Source organism: Culex pipiens, chromosome 2 (genome assembly GCF_016801865.2).
Source record: "Culex pipiens pallens isolate TS chromosome 2, TS_CPP_V2, whole genome shotgun sequence".
Taxonomy (NCBI): domain Eukaryota; kingdom Metazoa; phylum Arthropoda; class Insecta; order Diptera; family Culicidae; genus Culex; species Culex pipiens.
In genome coordinates this window covers 187,213,432-187,231,976 of record NC_068938.1, presented here as the reverse complement: position 1 = coordinate 187,231,976, position 18,545 = coordinate 187,213,432, and the positions used below count along the sequence as shown (strand labels likewise).

Here is an 18,545-nt window from a genome sequence, read left to right as displayed (position 1 = left end):
CTTAAAAAAACACTTCGACAGCTCTGAGTGCGAAACTAGCCCTTACTCGTACGTACCATAAGAAAACTTCAATTGGCTGTCTAACATCATTTGGATAGACGTCGTTTATGTTATTCGTATCAAAAGAAAATTGTGATTCTGCCAACTTGAATTATTCAATTAACATTCTTACTGTTCTCATGTAAAAAGTCCATCAAACACAACTATTGAGATTCTATACACCTCACCCTACCGTCAAATTTACGACTCTTTCCATCAAACTCCCCATTAATCCATACTACTCAGCTTGAACAGCTACTTCTTACGCGCGGGACAATAAATCGCCAAATTGGACATTACCGTCACCTCCGTTCTCCCCTATCGGTGTCGTTTTACACTCCTCAACAATTAACTATAAATCCCACTAAACACCTTATACAGCAATTCGTACTCCTTACCCAGCTTCTCTTTTACGTATACTCTCTAGATTCATAATCCTTTCTTACCCTATACTTCACCTCTCATTCTCCCCCCCTTATTCCCTAAACTTTTTCCTATCTTCATATTCGCCCGATGTTTTATTCTTCGGTTGGACGATCCGGGGTATTCACCATAAATTGCGATCGGCCTTTCAATTCGATCAGTTCTCACATCCTCTCAATGATTAAATAACTACATCCATACCGATTAGTAGTCTTATTCCCATTTTTTATTTATCTTAAACAATTAATACATTCTCTAACCTTGATATCTTCCTTTACACCCTTCTCAACCAATTACCCCATCTTTCTCCATACATCATTATCTTATTCTATATACCCCAACCTTTCAACACAAACATCCCTACAAACAACCCTTCCTCAATACCTTCCTATATTAAAACACACCAAACCAACTCCCCAACTTACATTCACCATTTATCACCTTCCCTATAAAACACCAACATCCTTATTCATCTAATTAATACTTACAACAACAACTTATCAAACAATTACCTTACACTCTTTTACATCCCCTCAAACCTCAATCATATATTATCTACCACAATAATCCATAATCTTAACTCACACAATTAAAAAATAATACAACCAATAACTTCATCAAATCATAAAAAACCACCAAAAAAAACATCCCTCACTCCCCCAAACAACACCATTTCCAAAAATCCAATCCAAAAGTACTCAAAAAATCAATTCATCTCAAAAAAACATTAATAATCAATTCATCATCATTTCACCCACAAAAAACATAAATCTAATTAACTCTTATACCACCTCACATATACCTCATACCCATTACCTTCCTCAACAAAAATCTAACCAACAATACCCCACCCCATCATAACCACATATCCTATTTAAATCATCCCCCCCCCAACACTATCCCATTAAAACCCTAACCTCAATCATTAAATTCCAAATTATACACCTCTTTTTCCACTACATTTCCCCCAATATTAAATTAATCCATTATTTACCAAAATAACCACACCAAACCATTCCACAAAAATTTAAATAACTTCAACACTAATAATATTAATCCCACAAAACCCCCCCCAACACAACCCATCCACACTCCTTACATCCCCAACCACACACTCCCACACATTTCCCCCTACCACACAAACCTTAAAAATCCCTATTCCACCCAAAACTTTTATAAAACACTACCCCATATCTCACAAAACAAATCCTCAAAACCCCTCCCACCTCATCAACTCACCACCCCATCACCTCACTTACAACACTAAAATTTTTAAAATTCTCCCAAAACTCCCTACAAAATATTATTCCCATCTTTATCCACTCCTATAACTTATTTCTACCAACACATTCAATAAATACTCAAACTCCCCACAAAAAACACACCTTCCAAACACCTCTCCATACCACTCAAAACTTACAACTCCTCCCCCCCCCATCCCTTATCACTAAATTCACAAAATTTCCCACAATACACTCCTATAACCAACCCCATTAAAAAACAAATCACCTTAATCCATCCACAACCCCATAATAAAATCACTTCACTCTTCCCAACACTCTCCTCATACTTCCCCACAAAACACTTCAACCACTTACACAAACACCATACCAAAATCCACCATTACCCTAAATAATCTACTCACTACACATATCACCTAAAAAAATACAAACACCACCCCATCAAAAACTACCTTCCCCCTCAACCCAATTCACCCATATTACTACATAAAACCTCCCCACCTAAAACTATCCCACCACTAAAAAAAAACTAAAACTACCAAAAACCCCAAAAATTCTATTCTCCCTCTACCTCCCACCCCATAAAATCATTTTCAAAAAAATCGTATCTCAGAGTATCGAAAACATAACTTCACCATTTTTTGATATGTTATGTGAAATTTTTCGAGGAATCCGATAAAAATATTTTCAGACATAGGCTCTTTGGTCCCGAGACCTTCAAAACAGCATTTTATGTTTTCATTCAACCTTTTCAAATGTTAAACTAGATTTTTGAAACTTCTTACTATTTTTCCCAAATAGCCAAACTAATCACCTTTCTTTTGCGTCTAGGACAGCTAAAATCGGATGAAATGGCGCGGAGATATGATTTTTTTTGACAAAGTGTTTTTTGCGAAAATCGACGAAAATTGCCATTTTTTTAACCACCCTAACACGGCGTAGGTCACCCTAATAGCCAAACAAAAAAATACGGTTCTAATTATTTCGGCCAAGGATCCCCCAGAAAAATGTTGAGCCCGATCAGAGAATTTTATTTTTCGAATCATGCTGTTTGATAAAGTCTAATTTTCAAGGAAAAACCGTATGGGACCACCCTAACGAAATTCGAAAATTGTCCAACTATATGTTTTATCATGTAATTTTGCCCCCTGAATCTGAATCTGCCCTCAGAATTGAGCCAAAGTATCGAAAAGTCGATTTTAGTCTTATTTTGGGTTTCCTTGTAAAATTATCATTTAAGCCCAAATTATGACCATGCTCAAATACAAAGATAGCGTCAACACATGACATCCAATAGTGTTTCTTGTTCGAGGAAATCGTGGAAATCGAGATTTTCAATTTTATTGGCACTTTTCGAGGAATTTTTTTCGTATGTTTGTAAGGTTGAGCGTTTAGTCATTTTTCCGTTTAACTTTCAGATTTTTACAGTTCTCAGAGTCTGATGTAAATACATGCTACTCTCCAAGATGATACAATTCAAAACAGAGCTGAAAAGAACCACTTTTACATGTAGCACGATACCAAAATATATGTGAAGTTCTTTTCGATTAATTTAAAAATAAAATAAAGAAATCAAATTTTTCAACGTTTTCCAAAAAATAAATATATTTTTGAAAAGTTAACAACACTGCCAAAGAAATTCATTTTGTCATCTAAAACATATTCAAAAGAAGATTCTTTAAGATGGTTGATGGTTATTTTGGTGTGTGAATATTTCAATTTAAAAATGAGTAGTATTGTTTGAAGTGTAACTATTTTTATATGGAAATTCTAAGCAATACCAACAACTTTGTCGAAGATACATATTTTTCGAGTTTTTTTTAGTATTTTTGTATGGACGATTGCCAAAATTGTATGGATAATTAATGATGCAAAATGACTTCTTTGGTCATAGAAAAATGTGTAAGTATTTTCAGAGAATTGCTCAAAGTGCAAAGTTCAAAGCAACTGATTATGGATAATTCAAACTTCCACACTCTTTGTGAAAATGAAGGACAATTCAGAGTCGAGAGAATCGTTTCCTCAAAATACATTGAGAGATAAATGCTAAATTCGAGAGAATAATGCCACCAACTAACACCATCAAATCAAATGTGTTCATTCGTTAATTGAAACAATAAATCTTCAACAAGTGTCATACATCGACTTCTGACTATTCCTTGGTCACCAAGCTGTGATGGCCGAGGCAGTTAAGTCATTGGGTTAGTCTGTCAAAGGTCTCTGGTTCGATTCCCGTAGTCGACACTTTTTATTTTTTGTTTTGAGCGCTGCCCAGTTTCGGGTGTAGGACTGAATGCAAGTTTTGTTGATTTGTGAAAGTTAAAAGGAGAGACAGTGAATGTTACACAAAATGGCGTCCTTGACTCAATTTATCCTAAATGTACGTGAAACGACTGTTTTCGTTGAACTCGAAACAAACTTTAGAAATATAAACAACAGACTCATAAGACTGCAACAAAAATGGCTAGTATTTGCTAGAACAAAACAGGTAATCACTATTATTAGCCCTCCCCTTACTTGAACTAAACGAACTCATTAAATTCTTAGCACCACCCATAGCCATCAAATCACACTAATCCAACTTCGAAAAAACACCCCTTACTACCGGGGGGTAATTTCCTTCCCTAAACACCCATCGCCCATCTTCCAAGCGAAGAAGGCGCCCCATAACTCATTCCAAAGGCTTAACCATCAGTTAATAAAACTTCACACACTGTGCCCTATTACGCCAGCAAATGCCAGCCACCGTGAGTAGCCCGTTGAAAGCCCACTCTTCAACAATCGACACGTACGTGTAGATTTACGACTCGACGGTTCAAACTTCCGAAACAGTCCGTCTTTGCTGACCGGTGGTTCAAAACATGGAAGTCAAGTGCCACACTCATCGCGATGGCTGTACCTTGGAGCTTAAGGGGAGGGAGACTGTTCATCAATCTTTCTTTAGTTCGCGGTGTGGCGCGCTGACATAGGTCATTTTGATGAATTGCTATCGGCCAATGAGTTGGGCTTCTGTTGTTCGACCACCTTGGTGTGGTTGAAATAATTGAACGAAAACACTCGCGTCAATTGAGCGTCATTTGCAAGCTCTGTTGATTGAACCCTGCCGGAAGATGTTTCAAATCAAGTGGTGGCTTCTGGTTTTACTTTGATTGACAGAGTGAAACTAAGCTATTTAGGGCAGATTGGATCGTAAAAAAGTCAAGAATTTCAAACGACTTCTGTTTTGATTTAAATTTGCATGCAAATCTACTAATGAAATTAAGGTGAATTCATGAAACTAAATGATTTATCGAATAAGGTCGTAATTCAATAACTCCAGCAAACCAGTTTGAAAGCCTCATGTGGTCCGTGATGAACGACAACTATTTGACCTAATCCGCTAAAGTTACGATCTCAGAACACGGTGGGCATCATCAGGAATGCAAGATGCGCGCGCTCTGGTTGAGTTATGTGAGCACAGTTTACGTTCTCGAGCTGTAGATCACCTCGATTTATTTGCTTAAGATCGTGTGCATCCGTGCGAGTGCGGTTTAGTAATTAGAAAGGAGCCTTTAAAAGCACATCTGTGTTAATGTGAGGTTCGTCTGAGGTATTGAATTACGATAACCTCTTGGGAAGACTAATTTAGGAGTTTAGTAAAAAATATTTATTCTCACACTGAATCTCTTTCCACCATTTTTTAGGATTTGCCCAAAACCTTCAATCACTCCATATCTCTGTTATTACCTGACTACAATCAACCAAATCCAATCTACTCCCCAAAGACATACCACCGCAATACCCACTTGAACTTGGTGGAAAAAAGTGAGCTTTTCCCCGTGTTGTTGCTGCTGTCGAGAGTTTGCCAAATGGCTCCGGGTGACCTCGAAAAATTGCACAACCCGGGCTTTCGAATCGGCTACCAACCTGGCCCACGACCGACCCCGAGAGCAATCAAACGGTTGTTAAACACTTTTTGCCGCTGAACATCGCAGTTCAGCAGCAGCTTGTTGGTACTTGGTGTAATAAAACATGTTCTTGCAGCCTCCTGGCAGCGACATCATCATCATCTTCGGACGAGGTTTGGCTCTCTATTGTCAATTAGAAGCGACTTGTGAGCGACGTGCAGCCCCTTAAAAGCATGCAAAAATTGTCAGTTCATCAAAGTTGGCGATTTTTTACTAGCCAGAAGCGCCCCCTCTGACAGAATTCGTGAGTGGAGAGGTTCGTCTCCTTCACTTTCGCGTCATAGAACATAATTTATCAGTCGGTCGTAGTAGGCCGTAGTGGCGGACGGTTTAAATTTGTACCTGCAAGCTGTAACTACTAGTGTTTGGACCGCGTGTCCGAGTGTCGGCGGGTTGTACTGGGAGGTTGTCAAAGACTCGGAACGTGATGTTGATGATAAATTAATGAAAACATCGATTCGCGGTCGCGAGCCACCGGCGATGTTGTTGATTAGACACATGGACTGGCGGAGGAGGGCCGGTTAACCCTCTACTTAATATTAGCTAAGGGTTTTTCTTTTAATTATGAAATAATAAAATTAAACTCATCATCAAACAGTTAAGAACCTAATACCTTTTCCAATAGTAAAATCAAAATTTTCAAATAAAATACCTCGCCAAAATATGCAACAATTAAAATGCAGCACATTAGAGAAAGTACTGAATTTAGATTTAAACATTGTTGTTTGCTGAATTTCATAGAAAGAGATACACTTCAGAAAACTAAAACTTAATACATCTCTTTTCTCCTTGAAAATCAATTATAATTGATGGGTTTTCGAGAAATCACAGTTCCAATGGCTAATTACACCGACCAACAAAATTACTGCGCAGGCTCAACTCGAGGGGAAGCATAACCTTTGGGGTCCCATTATCCCATTGTTTATTTCTAGAGTTTTTTTTGATTAGGTCCTATAAACATATGAAAGACAATAGTTTATTGGTCCTTTTCAAAAAAAAGTCTGGATTTTTTCTCATTGCGTATCGTCATCTGAGGTTAATGGGGACTACAGTCTGAATAGGGACAGGAGTCAATAAAGCACTTAAAGGCTTGATTTGAAACATTTATTTTGCTGTTTTTTGTCTGTTTTATCCGAAACTAATAAAAAATATTCAAATAATGCGCAGTTACAAGGCGCAGTTACTACTCACTGAAAAAAATCCATTTGATCAACATAATCGACATCATTTGATTTAACATTTTAAACTTGTTATAAAAAATCTATCGACATTGCAAAATAATGCCATTTTCAACCGCTTTGATTTTTTTTTTGATAGGGTTGGAAAATAAAAACGGTCCCAATTGTTTGATTTTCAAATTTGCGTGTGATTGGTTAAAAATGTAATTTATTTTATAAAGTTTGAATAATTTTATCAAGATTTTCATACATTTCATTATCTCAAATAAGTATGGATCAGATACAGCCTGCAAGGAATTAACTGAAAGTTTGAAATTAAATGGGGTTTTTTTTCTCCTTTTGCTGCCTCTGCACGCAAACAAAAAGCTGGCAGAAACTCAAATTTTAATCAAGTTCAATTTGTAATAATTTGTGGAAGAGCAAAAATGAGAAAAAATGAAATTTAGTGTGCTCCAATTTGGCTCACATTTGGCATGAGAGTTCCTTCGGCAAAAATAATTGGAACAGTATTTTTTTGTTCATGGATTATAGTGGTCCAATCTTAAATAGGGTGGTCCAAAAATTGACGTTTTTAACGATTTTTGCAAAGATATTTTTTTCAAAAAATCATTTCTCCGATTGGCTGAAACAATTTTAAATCGCCTCGTTTCAAAAGTATAGTGATCAGTTGGGCTTTTAATGGAAAATTCAAAAAAATTAAAACATAGTTGAATACACTTAGGCCGCCGTTAATATTTTTCAAAACTTATGTCACCCCCCCTCCCCTCCAAAATCAGTCCAAAAAATCAGGGGGAAGTTTTTTTTTTCAAAGTCGTGAAAATTTCAATGAAAATAGAAGTCTAATCGACTGAAAACAAATTTAAATGCATATTCCTGCTTTAAAATCATATTGAGCATGTCTGGGATCAATCAAAATTATTTTGATTTTTTGTGAAATACCATTGTACAGCAGGGCAAAAAAAATGCAGCGAAAAAAAAATATTCATCAATACATAAATATTTTGAAAACTATTGATTGCAAAACAACTGGGCAGGTGTAAAATGCATTTTAAAACAGTTGTTTCATTAAAATGTTAAAACCATGCCTTGTAATTTCAATTTTTATACTTTTTTATTTTTTCGGCCCCCCTCGACTTTGACCAGAGTCGATTGACATAAACTTCAAAAAATATTTGCAACGGCCTTACAGGTCAAATGAAAACTTTGTTTGATGATTTGAAAGTCTCGGGATCAAAAAGCTCACAACTGAAAATATTTTGTTATGATTTTTCAGGATGTTTTACGTTACATATACAAAAATAGTGCATATCCATAAACAGGATTCTGAGATATGATATTTTGAAAAACTAAATGAAACATATTACAATTCCCAGTATATTTTGTTGAAAACTCATGGTGGAATATGATCGATTAACACCTAAACTCCCAAACTTGAGAAAAAGGGAGAATTTTCATATAAATTCCTTCTTTTTCTCAAGCTTGGGGTTATGAGCGAATTTCGATTTTTTCAACTGTCATATCTCAGAATCCTAATAAAATATTTTTTTTATATGTTACGTAAAACATACTGAAATATCATAGAAAAATATTTCTGTGATCTGTGAGTGGACTCAGCTACACGGTAAAAAAAATCATGGTAATGTTACATCTGGGAAGTGGTACATCTTTTATGCCAGAAAAAATGTGTAATTTTACCACTTTTCTGGTGTAATGCCACTTTTTTAGTCTAAATTGAAGTGAAATTACAACATTAAAGAGGTAATATTCAAACTTCCAAAATTACATTATTTTATACTGTGTATATTTTCAAATTATCTTAGTATTTTTCATCAAAAGCCCAAATGACCATTGAAATGTGTCGAGCTACTTCGACTGTTCCAGAGATATATATTTTTTTAAATGTTGGTTTTGCGAAAATTGATGAAAAACGCCATTTTTTGGACCACCTTATTTCGGAAAGTATTACCTTAAAGCCAAAAAAAAAATACGGGTCTTATTATTTCGGCGAAGGAACACCCATGCCAAATCTAAGTACTTCTGATTCGGATCATGCTGGTTTGCCATGAAATCGTTGATATTCAAATTTTACAATGTTTTCCCGGTCATTTGTTTTCAAAAATATTTGATTTGTTTTCAAAAATATTTATTTTGTTTTCAAAAATATTTATTTTGTGAAAAAAAATCTTTTTGCGGTACAAGGTGGGTAAGAAGGGGATTATTATGCAACTTGCATGCACCTCGGAAATTCCTTCTGGAGGTTGTTGGGGGGACTATTCTGAGTCAGAAAAAACGATTCCCAAAATATTCTGTCGGTGAAAACTGATTTTATCTCGATTTGAAGTTAAAAAACCTAAAATATCACCTAAAACCTCAAAAATATCCTTGAAATCTCGGTCTTATTCTGAACAAAGATGTACATTTTCATCAAGATATCAATTCTTAGGTCCCAAAATATATTCCTGACATAGTACACCTTAAATCGATCCATTACTTGAGTCCCAGCGTCATCCGGAGGTGTAAAATTGTGTTATTTGGAAAAAAAATATTTTCAATTTGCTCTGGTAAATAAACTGTCATGTCTGAATTCAAAAACTAATGTTGTAGCATTGTTGCAAACAAAATGAAGAACAATTTTGCCGAAAAAAGTATGACACTTTATCCATTTTCAGTAAAGTTATGTCTAAGTCACCAAATTGATTAGAATGTAGTTTGTCAGGTTACAGAATTTTTTTTTTGAAAATACCTGTCAAATTGGAATTAAATTATTTTTAAAATCAAAGCTCGCTTAAATTGAGAGTTAACCAAATCTCTGCCATCAACCACACCAGAACTTCAGCCATTCACCAGAATCTTCGTGACCAATCTGCCTCCGTTCAGAGTTCACCGCGATGGAAGAAGGTTCGCGCCGCACGGCGCGGCTGCCAGTAATTGCTAATGATATGTTATTAACGACTCTATCGTGCCCATGTTTTTCGCGGGTTTTCAAAGACACCAAAACTTCGGGCCAACCGCCAATCAACCACCACCGTGGTTCTTGGTTGGAAAATTGAAAAATTATTTCGCCTTTTTGCCCCGTAATGATGATGTGTGGCATCACTGCCGGACTAACGGCACCAATGATGGGAGATTTGGATTTGTTGGACGGATTGCACGGACGTTGTAAAAGGATCACTTTGGCACGATGAACTGCGATGTGCGAATTGCTGCAGATTGGGGCTAATTGACGTAAATCCGTTTTTTGAATGGGGATGGCAGCACTGGCGTAGAATTTTGCAGGAATTGCATTGTTTGATTAGATCTTTGTAGATTTAACAAGACATTTACTAATTTATCAAATCTGTTCCACCAGCTTCATTTCACCAATCTTAACGACGCCATTACAACTCTCAAATGGTCAATTAATGTCCCAAACCGTCACAACTTGCCGTCCACTCACCAAACACTGACTAAAATGAACTCCAAAGTTAGTGCAACAGCGAGTGCAGCTTAAAAGCACCGAGGCGTGAACCAAGAATGTTGCATGAGAGAGTCGTCTCGCTGCATATTTCCTAAGAGCCCACAGTCCGCAGTGAAGCTTAAATCTGATGATCTCCTTTATTTGTCAGAGCAGAGTTAGATAACCTCCCCCCGTCCGGGGGAGTCTCACTGAACTTGTGGGAAACAATTAGACCGTTGAAGCCGCGGCGGTGTGCATTCCGGGTCGGGGTCAAATTTGTGCGAAATCCGCCATTTTTGAGACGGGTCAATTAGTGAATTGTCATTTTTGTTTTGCACACCGTAAAAGTCTAATTGAGAAGATGACGATCAAACTGCACCAGCCAAGAGTTGCTCATCTGGCATGCTTTGAGCGCATCAAAGCGGTTGAACGAGAATGTTCAAAATGTCAGACACTTGGCCAGAGACCACGACGGGGGCTAGAATGTAGCGTTTTTTTTCCTATCCGGTGACTTTCCGACACCTGGGGCGAGAAGCTCCGGCGATGACATTTGGTGTCGCTGTCGATTAGGAATAGATTGCATTTTGTGGGTGAATTTGTGCAAGAGATGTTGCTTACGTTGCTCGTGGCGCTTCTTGGCGCTCGGGAGAGGGAGAACACTGTCTGTGGTGTGGTGTGGCGTTGTTTGCCCAGGTCGGGATGTTAATGGTGCTACTAATGACTTTTTCGATAATGCAAATAGGGGACCTTTAATGATTTGTTATTCTTTTAGATTAAAGGTAAATTGAAGGGAGAAGGTTTGGTTTTTTATGAAGAGTTGGCATATTTGGCTGGGGTTTGTTCTTGATTTATTTGAGAAGTTTTTTTCAACCAATACCCTCAAATTTATCGAAATGGTATTCTATACAAGTATAGTTGAGATTAGGACGATCTAATTACAAAATGTTTCTCGGATTGTTATCAACACTTGGTGGTTGATTCTAGCTTAAGTTAGTTATGTTTGTAGCTGTCATAATGTGAAATTTTCCGTAAATTTTCGTTTACAATCTGCACTCATTTTTTTAGTAAATAAAATTTCTTGATTTTTTTCAAAGTTTGACAGCACCGTAAAATTTTCAACTAAAATTCAGAAAAAAAAACTTACTAAAAATCTCAAAAATGCAGTTTTGAGTAAAAATGTACTGAAAATCTGATGTTTAAGATTGTTCTGGTAGTTTACCAACATTTTCCCAAAAAATGATGGAATTTGATGGAATCTACCTTAAACGTCAATCGTTTGAAAATATAGGGGGTGCCATTGGGTCAAATAAAACAAACATGATGCTCTAATACATACACAGAAATATATTAAAAGTTGGAACGAGATTTTTTAAGCAAATTTGTCCGAAGATGTCCCCTACACAACACTTCAAATAGAATTAAGTTATATTGAGACGAACCTAAGAAATATCAAAGTCCGTACAAAATCCTTTGACCCAATGTCACCCTAAAAACGGCATTTAAACTTAAAATCATAAACAATTTCATACCAAGATAAATGTGGATTGAGCATAATAAAATAATAAATAATGAATTCAATATTTAATTCCAAATTTTTTGTATAAATTTTTGATGTTTTATTTTAAAAATATTGAATAAATAATATAAAACTAAATTTTTTGTGCAATTCCCAATAACTTGGACTAAGCACTATTTAATCGATCGCACTATTGCGACTTGTCAAACTGGCTCGGAAAATTTAAAATTTTCGCAAAAAAGGTCAAAGCGAGCCGCGGTTGCCGATCGTTTTTTAGTTGTCAATCGCAATTTAAGAGTGCGTAACGTCCAGATTGGTGGAAACTGCGACTGGGAATGTAAATAAACAAAAGCTGGTTGCCTAGTTTACTGCCGCTCAAATCAAGTCCGTTCCATATGTATTTTCTTCAATTTCGAGTTAATGATGCAGTTTGGTTCAAAATCATGTAAACTATCAGAAAAAACCAATAAAATTTATTAGTTTATTCCAGAAAACAGCAGCAAATTTCACTTTTTCGTGAATTTCTAACACGCAGCCTTATGGGTGAGACAAATTGGAATTGCGTTTTTCTCGGCTTGCTGTTTTAACATATGGGATAGACTAGATTAGAGCGGCAGTTTATTGAAAGGTGTTATCAAAGGTGCGAGAAATAAGTGCGGCAAAATCCAAGTTACAGTGAAAAGATCAATAAAAGAATGATTTAATTGATGTCTTATTTTGAAAATATTAGATAAAGAATTCAATATTTAATTTAAAAGCTATTTAAAAAAAATTATGTCACTGTTTGAAAAAATATCGTAAAAAACATTTGGCAAATAATTTGAAAAGTTATTCTTTTCATTTGAAAACAATTTTAAATATCTTGAAATATAATATAATTGACTACAAACAGTGCTAAAAAAGATTTTGTTCAGTTAGGGAAAACCCACTAAGAACACTTAAAAACAATCTAAATGTGTTGGTCCAGTATTGAAATTAATTAATGTTGGTCATAGGGAAAAGAAATTAATTAATTTTCAGGGATAAAATGTTTGATTTTGCAAATTTTGATTCCAAATACACGTAATTTATGTTTCTTTTTTATTTATTTTTATTTTGTAAAAAGAAAATGAAAAATTCAAATGCATTAAAAAAGCTTGTCTTCCAATTTTGATTTTGTTTTTTTTTCATTTGTGCATTACATTTTAACTTAAATTCCAAACAGCACAATAAAAATACTTAAGGGTTGCAATTCATTCTATCGAATAAATTTGTTCGTTCAGAATTTATATTGTTTAGTAATTGTCTGTTACTTAATAATAAATTATCCCGGGAGCAAAAGTCACAAAATTCCCATAAAATATGTCCCGAAAATTTCCGCTCGTCACCCATTAATTACAGTAATATTACTGCCATAAAGTGTTAATTAACTCTCTATTCAACCAATTTTTGATCTTTAAAAAGTATTGGAAAGTAAAAATCACATAAAACAAGTCAAACTTCCAACCCTAAAAATTCCAAAAATTTAAAGAGTTCTTCTTTCATAAATGTCATTTTTTAGTGGTCACCTTTGGCTGTGTTTTTTGCTTAAAATTTCCTATATTTTAAGTAAAAAGAAGTATGCATTAATTTTTGTAGTGTCCCAGATTTTACCTCTACGCATTTTTTTACAATTTGAATGATTATGGTGTCATTCTATAACAGAAAATGTGAAAAAAATGCAAAAAATTGAAAAAGTGAATGCTATGATCGGGGGTGGTACAATAGGCCAAATACTACCAAAAACAAACATAAACTAATCAAGATAAATGCAATTTGAAATACTATAAATAAAAGAAGAAAAACATAAAAAAAGAGAAGTAAAGTTTTTCGTAGAACAAAAGTTGCTCAAAATGACACCTGAACAAGAGAAATATAAAAAAAATCGGAAAAAATTTGGGCAGTAGAGGGTTAAGTAAGAATGAAACCAGTCCAGACTCGATTATTCGAAGTTTGATTATCCGAAGATTATCCGACGAACGAAAAAAAAATCATTTTGTTTTCTTTTTCTTGTTTTAAACATCAAATTCGATTCCATTTTACTAAAATTGAATTGAATAGTTGATTGCCTATTAAATAATAAAATGCATTTTTTCATTTTTTTCATTTGGACCGCCATCTTGAATCAAAAAATTCAAATCACTTTAGCGTAGTTTAGGGGTCATACTTAAGATCGACAATCAAAAAATAGAGAACGACAATCGGAAGTGAAATTTTTCCGAAAATTTCGGATAACCGAGTCTGAACTGTAATAATAATTAGATGTTTCATTTTTTATTAAAATTTGAGATCCCCAAATTAAAATTGACTAACATGTAAAAACTTCAAACAATGTTTTCCGAATATATTCAAATTCAAATTCAAATTCGGTTTTATTGGTGAATAATCAGATACAATAAGTTCTTTTGAGGTACAAAACAGAGTTTTGGAGTTCCTTTCAGCTGTGTGTTACATCATAATCCATTTTGGAACAGTTATTGCTTGTAAATAAAGGTGTTGCCAAGAGTAAGAAAAACTAAGAAAAAAAAACTTACTAAACTTGCTAGGAAAAGGGGATAGAAATAGAGAAAGCTTAAAACTAGATCACAGTTTTTTATCCTTTATAGATGTGCTTAATCATTAATTCCCCGAGGGCTAGAAATTGCTCCGCCTTGTTACGGCAGCTCCGAAACCGCGTCATCATCTCCCCCGCGAGAGCAAAGAACTCCGGCAGGGTAAAGAGATCTTCCCCGGTCACTTCTTGCTGGGCCGCATTGCCGCTGCCGGCAGCGACCACGCTGGCAAACGATCGCCCCCAGCCAGGAGGGAACGCTGAGTTGTCCGCTGGAACCGTTCGCTGGCCAGCTGCAGGAACGGCTGCACTCGTACTTCGCTGAGGAGGGTGGGACGCTGCTGCTTTCTTCTTCCTCTTTTCCTGCTCCTCGAGGTAGGACTTGCGCGCGACGCATCCGCGGTAATTACCGGTATGGTTACCGCCGCAGTTCGCGCACTTTACGCGCGGCTTGGTTTGTTCTGCGTTTTCCCCCAAGTCCGCCTTTCGTGGCAGTGCGCACACCTCCGAGAGGTGTGACTCACCGCACTTCACGCAGCGGGGCTGGAGGTTGCAGTTCCGCGAGCCGTGGCCGAATTTCTGGCAACGGTGACATTGCGCTGCGTCCGTCGGATTTTTGGAGTAAAACCGCCAGTTTACCCAAAAACCGTCCAACGCCTTAGTCCGCCGCAGGTCTTGAATTTTGACGGTGCCGCGGTCGAAGTACAACAGGTACAGTGTGTGTGTACCTGTGACGGTTGTCTTCCGCGAGAGGACTTTTATGTCTCGCGGCGTTATTCCGACACCCGAGAGGTGCTCCTTGAGGACGGAGATCGGGCGGTCTTGATACCCCTGCAAGACGACCTTAACAGCTGTCTTCTGCGCGGGGTCGAATGTGTAGAACTTGAAGCTTTTACGCTTCAATTTCTCCACAACCAGGTCGAAGTTCTTTTGGTCAAACGTGAACACTTGCACTGACGATTTACCTATTTTGAGGCAGTACACGAGGCCTTCCAGCTGCTCGTCAACATCGTCCGCCAACGTGTCCAAAACGAAAATTGGTGGTGGTCGTCGTTCCTTTGGAGTAATTACTTTTTTTGGCGAAATCACTTTCTTCCGTGCACGACCATGGTCGTCGTCGTCGTCGGTAGTGCTACCGTCGGTGTTGTTGTAGCTGCTTTCCTCGTCACTCAGTCTCGCGAACTTGTTACTAGTGGGAATGTTGGCGGATGTTGAAGCGCCATCGGTCGACAGATTGCCGGAAGTAGCTGAACGGAGCCTTATAGGGCTGCGGCCCTGGACACGGTAATTAGGGTGTAATAACTTGGGGTCAAATCCTTTGGCGCACACACTCCCCGGCGCGATGGCGGACGACGCGGCGTTGGTTTGTTTACCTTTTTGCACACGGCCGGTAGACGAACTTCGCGGGTTTTTCGAGGCCGCACTCGAACTGCCACGGCCACGGCCGGCCCTTGGCATGCTGTTGGAGCAAACTCGCGGCGAATCACGGTAAATTACGGCGAAAAATTTCGAAAAAACGATGGAGCACTGAGCACTTGACTGCTGCTTGCACACGTGCGTACACGGAGGATGCCGAATATATTAATTGATGAAATTTGTTTAAAAAAGTAAGTATTTTGAATTATAACCATATGTTGAAACCCCCCCCCCCCCCGCTTCCCCACCCTAGAGATAACATGCAAAATTTAAGGACAAAATCTTTTACCATCTTTTTTAGCCTCAAACATCCATAGTCAGTTGGGAGCTTATGAGTTTAGTCTTGGCATTAACATATTTAAATTACCTCATTAATTAAACATTATTCATCTATGGAAAAATTAAAAACCTTTTTTTTCGAAGCAGGTGATTTTAGTTTTATTCTTTAAAAAAAAAAAATGTGACAAATGTCTCTATTTTCTGTATTATTTTCGAAATGTTCTGAAAAACAACTTTACTCTTATTTTTTTTTTTTACCTTTAGATGATGCTTAGTTTTCCAAATTAAATGCATTTCAAACACGTTTGAATTTGGTTACATAAAACTGGATAAAGAACTGATTAAAACTGCCTTTTTGAAAAATGGCACTTTCATTGTTCTGAAACAAGAAACCATTTTAACAAAACAAACACAAGAATAACATTAAAAAATTTAGAAATCTGTATTTTAGACAATTTTACATAAAAGTACAGAAATGACTTTGTTTGCGATTCAAAATGAGTGGAATTCGAATTCAATGTAAAAAATGTTGTCAGAAAATTTGAAAAAATTTGTACCCATTTTGTTCCACATTAATTTTTATTTTGTTATATTAATGTTGATCATGATTTATGCTGAGAATCCAACTTTTAGTCTCTTTTACCTTTGATACTTTTTATTGTTAGTTTTTTGACGAGCAAGAAAAATAATTAACAGAAAGTTGATTGAATATTTTGTTCTCATTAACAGTTCTTTTACATCAACTTGATGTTCTCGGTAAAATCCATCTGGTTCAAAACATATCTTTCTTGCCTTCAGTTTGATCTTAGTTTTTATGTGTTTTTTCACGACCTTTCTAGTGTTCAACCCAATATAGTTTGCATTATGTATTTTTTTAAACACTTTTCTACTCACCAAGAACTTCATCATTTTGATAGTTTTTAGTAGCACTTTTTTTCGCTTTAAATCACAAATGTAGCTTTACTTCACTGCAATTTCCACAAACTGCTTCCTGTGTAGTCCAGAAAAGAAAAAGAATAAATCCAAATTCAAGTTTCCAACAATCAATCCAAATATCCACACAAGTCCCAAGTCACTTTTTTCCCTTTAGAACAAGTCCAAACACTTCACACAATTCACAGTACCACTGGCTGCTGCTGCTTCATAAACTCTAGCTGGTAGCTGCGCTGCTTCCCGCTTCAGAACACCGAAATCAACTGTCTCACTGAAGCGCCACGAGCTTCCCTTTTATTAACTGTAAAATCAAAGCTGGCGGCGCTTTTCCAACCCAGCCAGTCGAAAAGATTTCCCCGAAGCTCCGGAGCATCCGAAGATGATCCTCGGAGATCTCGACTCTCCTGAGCTTTTTTTCTGCTCACACGTGCGATGAGAAGAGAGGATCAAAGCACGAAACAATTTGAGCGAGAGAGAGTGAGAGTTTCTCTCGCGCTTTTCTTCTTGTTTAGAACAAACCAACCAAGAGGAAGATCTCCGGCTGCTTACGATCTTGACAGTGCCTTGCTCGGCAATGCTGACGGTTGCAACTATGCACACGTGAAAGGTGATCATCACACCTGAGAGAGAACTCGCCCAAACCACCCGGCAAGGGGGTGGCAATACGCTAACCAGCAGACTCCAATCTCTTGAGAGCAGCCTCTCTCGCGCGAAGTAGAATCTTGCATGCAAGATGATGACGTCACGACGGCGTCAAGTCAGCACGAATTGCTTGAACTTGAACGAGTTGACGTTCGGATCGGGGCTTGGCTCAGCCCGGCGATCGTCGTGGTGGGTTATGTTTTTTTTCTTCCAACGTCGAAGGTGCGGAAGGCGCTCGGAGCATCAGTTGAAGATCAATCGATCAAGTGATTTAGGTATGTGATGAAGTGCGCTGGAAGGAATAGGAATAGGTTTAAGCGGAGTTTGCACGCAGGAACGGAACCGGAGTTTGTGGCATTGATTGCGTTTATTGGCTATGTTGAGCAGTAGCGCAGTGTGTCGTCACGATCTGAGGGGGATGAGTATGTGAAGGTTGGAAGTTATCTGATGGAGTTTTAAGTTACATGGATCTAAAAAATAAGGTCTTTGGCGATATAGAGTGTAAATGATGTTTAAATATCTTACAAGTTCGCGTAAACGTGAACAGAGTTTATGACATCGGGAACCTTACACAAATCCGTTTGTATGCATAATGCAATTTTGTGATTTTGCACCATATGAAATTATAGATATATTTTTCGTGGAAGTTGATGAAAATAATAATAAAATTCATTATAATACAAAAGACAATTCCAATCATGCTATTACAAAACACGGCTGGTGGAATCAATTTGTAGTTTGCAACTGACGATATCTCGGAAACTATTGGTTTGATTTTCAATTTAATTAAATGATACTTTTGTAAAATTCCGATCTTTTCAAGAATAGCAAGACATTAAAAACAAGCATAACTTTTGAAAATGTCAAAAATAGGTAATTTTCCTCATTTCATATTTTAGACAAAAGATAAAAAAATGAAACAGTGA

The 18,545-nt window shown here is 36.9% G+C and overlaps 1 protein-coding gene across 1 annotated transcript in view; it reads right to left on the bottom strand.

Annotated features, from left to right (window-relative positions):
- The window catches only part of LOC120427990 (pro-resilin), a 69,755-nt gene extending 52,720 nt beyond the window's left edge, over positions 1-17,035 (bottom strand). Inside the window, exon 1 of the mRNA XM_052709095.1 lies at positions 16,939-17,035. Coding sequence (XP_052565055.1) covers positions 16,939-16,953 — 15 coding nt within the window. The 5' untranslated portion in view covers positions 16,954-17,035. The remainder of the gene's footprint in view (positions 1-16,938) is intronic.
- Positions 17,036-18,545: the final 1,510 nt, after the last annotated feature.